General features: G+C 44.9%; 1 protein-coding gene across 2 annotated transcripts in view; it reads left to right on the forward strand.

Moving 5' to 3' along the window:
* The window catches only part of LOC117448084 (reelin-like), a 96757-nt gene that overhangs the window by 18146 nt on the left and 68958 nt on the right, over window positions 1–9653 (forward strand). For both annotated transcript variants that reach the window (XM_034085189.1, XM_034085190.1), the window contains exon 2: window positions 941–1048. In XM_034085189.1, coding sequence (XP_033941080.1) covers window positions 941–1048 — 108 coding nt within the window. The remainder of the gene's footprint in view (window positions 1–940; window positions 1049–9653) is intronic.

A 9653-nucleotide genomic window follows, 5' to 3' on the forward strand; every position in this document is an offset into this window, starting at 1 on the left:
TGTGATGAATAGAGGCTAAGCAAGAGTATCGGGGTTACAGCCAATTAGCTCATCATTCTCTCCTTATATGGTTGTCAATAGGGACAGGCTTCAATTAAAGCACTGTGATGTGTTCAGGATGAGTTAGATTACTTTCATGAGCCGTGTGACAAACAGTGATTTAATTATAATGGTTTGTTTGACTTTAAAATGGAACCAAGCCTTCATTTAGCAGGCTCCTATGTGTGTGAGTGCTTGTGCTTTAACACCTGCTTGCCCATCTGTACGCTTTCCTCTCCTCCTGCAGGGCGTTTGGTCTCATTGGCCTCCCAGTTAATGGTCACTTTATATTTACATGTGGTAACACCTGAGCTCTTTGCTCATTAGCAGCAGGGCGCCAGGGAGATGTGAATACACTCCCACACTTCCTGTCCACATGCATGTTCGTCACACCCGCTAATTATTTGTGTTGCTTGCAAACAAAGTGTGAACATTAGTGCTGCACAATTTAGAAAAAATAACTAATTGTGATTATTTCTGACTGATGCTGCAATTGATATATGATTTGAAGGAACGATACATTTTGAACAATTATTCACATCATTATTGAAAAATATATGAAATGATCATAAGTCTGTAGAACACTAGACTTTTCTGCAGCACCACAATCCTGAATTCAGAATTATATTTTCACATATTTTGCCAAATATTGCGCTTAATTTTCATTTGTGATTTTGATAAAAGGTTGATTAATAATGCAGTCTTTGTGAAACTAACTTTGACATCTTTGTCACCTTTTAATGGAAACATTAACGTTTATTTATATTCTTGCGAGTTATGAAAACTTGTGAAAATATGTTATATATTATGTATTAGATCTCATAATTTACATTTGTGACATAACAAACTGTTTCAAAGCTTGACAACCATGTTAAATATCTTATTTGTTCTGTCTCAACAGTAACCATCTCCACCAGTGTGTCCTTCGACGGCCTGCTGGTGACCGGCCTCTACACCTCCACACCGGTCCAGTCCGCTCCCATCCCGGCTCCAGCGGCCTTCGGCTTTGGTGAGTCTTCATCAGATACCATTGTCGACTTTCTCAATGGTTTCCTCAAGCATCCTACTTGTGCCAATACAAGCCTTTAATGAAATCCTCAACTCAGCTTGCATTTTAGCACAAACAAACTCTCAGATATTCTAAATAGTATCTTAGTGCTGGGATTAAGGAGTATTACAGTAGCACGACCCAGCTCAGTTATCCACATCCGTTCCCAGAAGGAGCATGAGACCACTTCCCCACTCCTGTTGTGACAGGCTGTGATGGATGAGGAGTGGGGATGATGTGACTATGGGTTTGGCCAGATTCGTTTTCATTGATGCTTGAGAGAAGAAAAACAGAACACTGAATATAAGATGAGGAAAGGACATTGCAGAACAAAGCAGCACAAGTATGTGAGGCCTCCGGGAGACAAAACCCAACTTCAAATAACAAGGCAGAGAATATTTATGATCAACAGGTCAGCTGGTCAGATGTTGAGCTGCAGATACAGTTGCATTGCATTCGGTTCTATACTGTGTCATTGCAATAGTAAGAAGTTATCCACGGATATTGGTTTTCACAAACTACTAAGGATTTGTCTTTAGATTATTGTTGTTTTGCTACAACAAAGGTAAAGTCCTCATGATATGCTAGTATTTGTGTTGTCATATTACAGTTTGCTTACCCTTATCAGCCTTTTTTCTTTTAAATCCTCAGCGAGTCTAGCAGTTTGTTATATGTCAACTTAAATCTAGTCTTAAAACAGTGTTGACAAGTACAGGATGATGAGGGTTTTTGTCTCAGATTAAGTGTTTTCGGATGTTGCCCCTGTGTACAGGGGTTGGGCCTCTCGTGGGGAGATGGACCGGCCTTAAAGAGGTCCTTAGAGAGCGGGGCTGCTGGCCCAGAACTGCTGCCCAGCGGGCTCACTTATCCTGACTAACTCCACTGTTCTTTAGACGCTGACTTCAGCCCGGCCAGGGCAGCTCTCCACTCTTGGCAGCCCTGTGCGCTGGGGAGCAATCCAAGCAAGGATTGCGTCACCTTTGCTTCACTCTTATTAATGTGAAACGTTTTTATGGGAAAGCCTACACAGACTGATAGGCAGCAGCTTGTTGAACCGTGAGTTTCTGCATGGTGTGTGTTTAAATAAGTCTGCAAAGCCTTCCACTACAGTATGTGTAATCTGCTAAGCAGCGGTGCTGTCCAGATTTCACAGCGACAGTCACTCGGCCTGTCCTCAGCTGAAGAGCTCTGCTCTGTGTCCCTCTGCTCCGATTCTCCTGCATCCTCGCTCAGTGTTGGCTGCTGGAGTCCATGGAGTTACATACTCAGAGAGGTGATTCTTTACTGCTGCTCAAGTCCTCTTCTAAGTGCCCATGGTGGGACTGTTGTCTATAGATGACATGTTAACTTTTGCTTTATTTCATTTCTGCACGCAAGATCATGAGGATTTTCACAAGAGACCTACATGTACGCAGCCTGGCTCTTCTGCTGATCACTGTCCATGGCAGGGGTCACATCTGGGGAGGCTCTTCAGCTTTGGGGGGGCTGGAGAGGGATGCTCCAAGAGAGAGAATAAGAGGGAGTTTCATCAATGAGCTCATGGAACCCCGGTGACAGCTCTGTGCATAAGAGACCCAGTGTTTGAGGAAAATGCTTTGAAGATAATGCACTGGAACAATAATGGAACGAGACACTGCTTGATGTCCATTGTTGTCCAAAAATATTAAAAGATCTGTGAGGACAAGAGGGTCGCACAAGTCCCAGCGGGAGTTTTACAAGGCCAGGTTTTAGTGTGTAGGGTCTAAGAAGCGGTGTGCCTCTAATCCCCCTCGATGGAGGCATGTAGGGGACACAGATACACGTGGAAACCAACATGTATATACACAAAATAAAAAATAAAAATACTCAACAACCCTCACTCACATACACACGCTCTGGCAGAGTGGCGGCTGGCTGAGTTAACATGTGGCTGACAGATGTATCAGTGCGGGATCAACATGAACTCCAGCGCGGGGATAATGCAACCTCGCTGCACTGCCACAGCAGGACTGCACACACAGGGAGATATCTGTGGTGATGTAAGATAGCTGAGGGCTTTTGCTGTTTAAATCACAAGATACTGACCCTAGTAGATCGTTCATTCATGCTTGGAGGATTTCAATTGAGAGACAAAGATGGACATAATGAGCATGAATGGTTTGTGGTTTTTGTAGGAAGTGCACTGTGGAGACGGAGAGTTTGGTGTTTGTGCACTATGTGTGGGGATGTCTAGTGTGGTCAGAGCTGTTGCAGCAGGCAGACTGGAAGACTGCACTCCGGCCTCCATACAGAGAATTCCCATCAGCCTTTTGTGTCACCCTTCACTGCTTTTTATAGAAAACTAATAAAACCAGTGCATGACCACACTGCATGCCAATACACACACACACTATCAGTGGTCCTCCTCTTTCTTTGTCTTTTTTGTTTTATTTTTACGTTTTATTATTCATTAATGGAGAACACATTTACACACACACACACACACACACACACACACACGCGCGCGCGCGTGCACACACACACCAGAGTGAGGAGATTGTATATGCATTTCACATAACATTAGTAATAAAATATGTGAAGCTTTGAGGGACTGACTTTTTACTGCGTCGTCAAAACACCCACTCATTGTCGAATTAGCTAAAGTGCAATGGAGCAATTGGGGTGGCAATCATGGTAGTCTGAGGAATGTCATTACTGCGGCTTCTGGGCTGAGCTCCGGTGGCCTGAAGGCAGGGGATCCACCACCAGTCGCCGGGGGGACTCGCCACAAACCTTTATGATGCTCTGATTGTTTTGCTGTGGCTAGTGCAGAATCAGACAAATTGGAGCTAAAAACAATGTTATTTATGAGAGCCAGGACGACTTGAGAGAGACAGAACACAGGAGTGAACATTGGTTGTGGTTTTAAAAAGTGTGTCCATAAGGTGCCAGGTGAACCAGTCTGGCTGAGGCACAGCTGCAACAATTATTCTGTTTCAAAGTGTGAAGGGATACGATAGACTCAAAATGTTATTATGGGATTCATTCACTCACAATATTCATTTAATGAACTAAGTAGAGTGTATAGGGCAGGGATGGGCAACTTTGATGGTGGTGGGGGCCACATCATTGATGTACTGGCCACCAGGGGGCCGCAGATTCACTTGGAACACACACACACACACAAAAATGCCATGTGTTGTATGTAATTATTAACAAATATACTAAGTCTGACATCTTCATTGACATTTTACAATCAAAGGGAACATCCCCAAAAAATGGGAACATCCTCTAATAAGCTCACTTAACAAATATCAGTTCACAGAAATGTTATTTCATTTTTACAAGTGGCATGTTTGTATTGAACAGGTTATTAAACAGTGGAATACAACTATTTTAAACTATTGGAAAGCACGGAAAATGTGTGTGTATTGAGATTAACCATTAGATGACATACACATGAAGTCATGAACACTAACCCAGACATTAGTTGTCTAACTTGAACCTAAGACACTTGTAGCCTGTCTCTGCATTCCCCTTATTCCACAATAAGGGGAATGTCAACACAGACACCTGTCAGCCCGCACTCTGCTTTTCCTCAGCACCACTCCCCCTCCCTCCCGCTGAAATTATGAATGAAAAGCGTAGTAATCATAGATAACACGGCAGGGTCCGTGACAGTTTGTTTTCATCTGATTTCAAATAAACAAAGTCTTGGTTTTAAGAATATTAAACTTGTTTCGCCAAATTCAGATGATAAAAACAACTTTTAAGCTTGTAAAGGCATAATTACAAGAGGCAACTTAACGTCACAGCAGGCATAACAACAGCTGGAGTTTCTTGTGAGGGTTTCCCTGGGAAACAAACACAATACACACAAATGCGTCACAGATTATTTCGCGGTATTTGAAATCATCTACGCAGCTCGCGACGTAACTAGGAGTCTAGTGGACGGTATCAGTACTACAAGTAAAAAAAAAAGAAATCTTCTTTTACATTTTTTTTTATTAATTACGTTGTTTATAAATTTATCTGAGGGCCGCAAAAAGAGGAGGTGGGGGCCACATGCGGCCCGCGGGCCGCCATTTGCCCATCCCTGGTATAGGGTGATTCAATTGTATTATATTGTGTAGTATACTTTGACAAACGTATTGTTCAGACCTTTGCATCATGATTTACAGTAAAACATTAATGTGTGTGTGTGTGTGTGTGTGTGTGTGTGTGTGTGTGTGTGTGTGTGTGTGTGTGTGTGTGTGTGTGTGTGTGTGTGTGTGTGTGTGTGTGTGTGTGTGTGTGTGTGTGTGTGTGTGTGTGTGTGTGTGTGTGTGTGTGTGTGTGGTCTAGCATTACTATACTTGTGGGGACCTAAATCTGTTTACATAGTCACGTATGGGGACTGGCTTCCCTTATGGGGACAAATTGGAGGTCCCCATAAGGGGAATCATTCATTTTAGGGTGAAGACTTGGTTATGTTTAGGATTAGGGTAACGGTAAGGGTTAGGGCTAGGCATGTGTTGGTTATGGTTAAGGTTAGGATAAGTCTCCAGGAAATGCATGTAAGTCAATGTAATGTCCCCTGAAGTGATGTATACATGGTGTGTGTGCGTGTGCGTGTGCGCGTGTGTGTGTGTGTGTGTGTGTGTGTGTGTGTGTGTGTGTGTGTGTGTGTGTGTGTGTGTGTGTGTGTGTGTGTGTGTGTGTGTGTGTGTGTGTGTGTGTGTGTGTGTGTGTGTGTGTGTGTGTGTGTGTGTGTGTGTGTGTGTGTGTGTGTGTGTGTGTGTGTGTGTGCCAGATAAGGAACATGCATCAGGACTTATCCAGCTGAATTCAAAGTCATGATTTGTGTTTTTCCTCCCTTTCACTTTCCATTAGGAGCTCTTTTTTCCATTCCAGCCCCTTGGCTTTCTAGAAGGAACACAAACAGCCTTATTCTGGCGTTTACAAAGATTTAATGATTTATTTTGCACATTGACATAACTTTGATTTATGTGGTTAGGGTCTGCATATGAACTGCTTGCTGGTGTACGTCGCAAAGGATGAGGTGATTTATTGAACCCCACAGGCCAGGTCTTTTATGGAAATAAATGTCAAATGTCTTCTGATTTGTTTTGCTCTGCTCATGGCTAAATGTTTCCCATCGCATTATCCAGCAGTTATTCATTATAAATTCTTCCAGATATTTTACGAGTTCAATTATGGAGTTTAGGAAGTCAAAGGAAGGAGAGAGTTAAATAGACAGGAGAGGGGAAATGGTGGTGCAAAAAATGCCAGCATGGTGCTGACAAAGTGTTTGAGATCAAGGGAATGAATGTGAGTTGAGAGTGAAGGGAGAAAATTGTAGAAAGTTTGCATGAAAAATGGCAAAGAGGAGCCGATGAAAAGGAGACAGTATGTGAATGATATACAGTAAGGAGGGGGGACGGAGGGAGAGAAGTTAAGAGGAAGGCGTTCCATCACTGCCTCTGACGGAGGGGCTGATTGGTGTTGCTGTGCCAATGCTGAGCTGCTGAGAAACTGGTCATTGATGGATGGCTCGTTTGCAGGCTGATGTTTATTTTGTCGTTCATTTGCATATTTGTATGTATTTTTTTCGGGGTGGTTCTCTTCTGCTAGCAAGGATCAGTCCCCATCTCGATACTGTATGATGGATCTGGCGGTGTGACAAAAAGGACAGCTTAGTGACAGGGACATCCAGCCGACACTCTGTCCCCATGACGGATGGGCTCATGCTAACACAGCCCGATTAGAGATGCGACCCCGCTGCACCTTGACCTGTGGAGGAGGGTGTGCAGCCAAGAGTGTAATCATACTATGTACATTTAACAGGATCCATGCAGACACAGAAACATATGGTAATACACAATCATGAATGCTCTTCCTTTTTTTTCCATTATGCACAATTATGCATTCAAATCCTGACATCCCTATACTCATCCATCTTAAGGCTGAAGGTCGGCTGTCTGTGCCCTCCTGCCACCAAGCCAGATTGAATGTCAGCCAGAATGTCAGACTGTGAGAGATGGCAGCTCATCATGTCAGTATTTACAGAGACACACTCACAGGTGTGATGGCGTCTGAACAAAGCCTTGTTTTGGGAGCTACCAACAGTCCCAGGAGAGCCGCAGTGTGCTTCCGCATACTCCTTCCTTCAATGTGATGAGGAGAAAGAAATAGTGTAGGGAGAGATGGAAGATAAAGAGGAATGATATAGAGAAAGGGTGGTGCAGGGAGAAGAGAAGGGGCGAGGGAAAGGGTTCCCATGGGGTGAGAAGCTGTCAGTCCCTGGGAGACTTCAAACGCACCGCAGCCCTGTGATCAACCTTCTCCCTGGCTCTTTGCTGACAGCTCCCTGACTGCGCCGCTTAGACTCCTTCATGCACACACACACACACACACACACACACACACACACACACACACACACACACACACACACACACACACACACACACACACACACACACACACACACACACACACACACACACACACACACACACACACACACACACACACACACACACACACACACACACACACACACATACATACACACACACACATATACACTTGCTTGCTACCATAAAAGCTCTCACACTCATACCACAACACATTCAAATTCCATTCTCACAATCATGCTGATTCCCACATATCTGTGACACATTTGCGCTGACATCCAACCTTGGGATGACCTTGGACACTGCCAAGGTTCTCCGCTAAGGACGTCGCACAGTCCCAAACGGTGGCTCCTGCACCGTGGGCCGAACAGAGGAAAGGTGGTGCTCGTGATGATGATGATGATGTTGATAATGATGATGACTTATTGAAGCCATTACTCCTTCTCTGCTCAGGGCTGAGGCACCCAAAGGCAGATCCCTCCTGATGATGAATTCATTAGTGCAGAAGATGAAATGAGTTGTCGTGGGCAGGGTTACGTATGGGAGGTGATTTGTGTTCTCTGCGGCACAGCGTTAGATCAGACCGGAGATCGGCCGGCTCGACTCGCTGTAAATCTCCCTGCTCTGCTGGCACAGGACTTTCCCAACACCTCGTGCCCAGACTGAGCCTCTGTTCTCTCCCTCACAATGCCCGGCCCGTCCTCCTGCTTCAATCTTCAATTCCTTAATGCTGCTAACCGGTGGCTAAACATTCGGGTGCTCTCAGACTCCAAAGGAATGATTGGGTGATTATGCATCAAGTCATGTAGCCTCTTTCATGCCCGGAAGCAAAAAGCAACGGCACCTTCAGCGTAATCCATTATGAATTCAAAGCCAAACCCACAGCAGACTCTGGACGAGGGCACTAGCGTTGGCCACACATCCCAACAGTGTAGGTTGTGCGTCTCAGGTGTGTTGGTACAGTAGAGCTACTGGAGCACTGCTGCTGGGAATATACTGGTTCACTTAGTGTACACTAGCTCTCTGGGGAAAACATAGTCCTTCCTTTGAACTCCCACAGCTTCTCTAGGTGTGCTTACATGTGTATCTGGTGTTCAGTAGTGTGTGCCTTTCTCTCATTGTGTGTCTGTAAGTGTGCACAACCATGTATTTGTAGCACATGCTGAGCATTTGAGTGCTTTTTTCTTTCTTTGAATCCAAATGTATGGTAAATAAAGGTTCAGGGTGACCGGGAGAGCACGCAGGAGCTGGACTGACTGTGATAGAGATTTCAAAGTGGTGTGAGAGATTTTTTATTTTGTTATCCTGCAGGAGAGAGCAGCAGGCGTAGGCTTTTTCTCCCATGTGTGGTCTCTCTTGAGCAGAGCAATGTTATTTTCTACCATGCAGAGAGGTTGGTTACATGCCAGAGAGATGGAGAGAGGAGAGAGAAATAAAGATAGAATACAAACTAGCTGGAGCTTTGACTCAAAGACTGCTCAGTTTGACACATTTCTGTGAACACTAGTGGGTTTGCATCATGTCAACAAAGAGGCAGGCTGACTTTGAAATGTATCTCTGTTGTGTTGTGATATAGAACTCCTTTCACCTCCACATTGTGTGGGCATCTGTGGGTTTGGTGTGCAAACTGCGAGAAAGGGATTTCACAAAGTGCACGCCATCCAGGCTGCACTCTGAGGTCGATTCATTTTTAAAGTTCCCTTGCAGAGAGTATTAGAAAAAGTGGAAGTGCTCTGTCTGACTCTGTGAAATGAGGAAGCTTAGAGGTTCCGCGGGTTCCTCCCTGCAGGGCCCTTCCTGGATCTGGCCCCACACACTCTGAAGGCCTCAGAGATCAACAGGAATGCTCCACTGCCTGGCCCATTTTCTCTACATTCATACAAGTTATCTATGAACAACTTACCCAGATCCAACCTGACCCATATTTTGGCAGCGGAAATAGTTGATGACCTTCTCTGTGATCGCCCTCCTTACGAGCGCCAGGCTGTTGCCGTGATTAGTTCACTGCCTCCCAGCACTTCTCTGTCAGACCAGGCTCAGCTCCAGCCTCCTCCATAAACACATTTAGCTACACACACTGTACATACACGCAGCACAGACACCATGCCTTGCTTTCCCTAGGCTTCCACTTGGTCCTCACCTGTCGCCCCTGGTCTCTATCCCTCATGCTCAACATGTGTGTCAGGGCAGAGCCTGCGAGGCCACAGACC

Source organism: Pseudochaenichthys georgianus, chromosome 6 (genome assembly GCF_902827115.2).
Source record: "Pseudochaenichthys georgianus chromosome 6, fPseGeo1.2, whole genome shotgun sequence".
In the NCBI taxonomy this organism is placed as follows: domain Eukaryota; kingdom Metazoa; phylum Chordata; class Actinopteri; order Perciformes; family Channichthyidae; genus Pseudochaenichthys; species Pseudochaenichthys georgianus.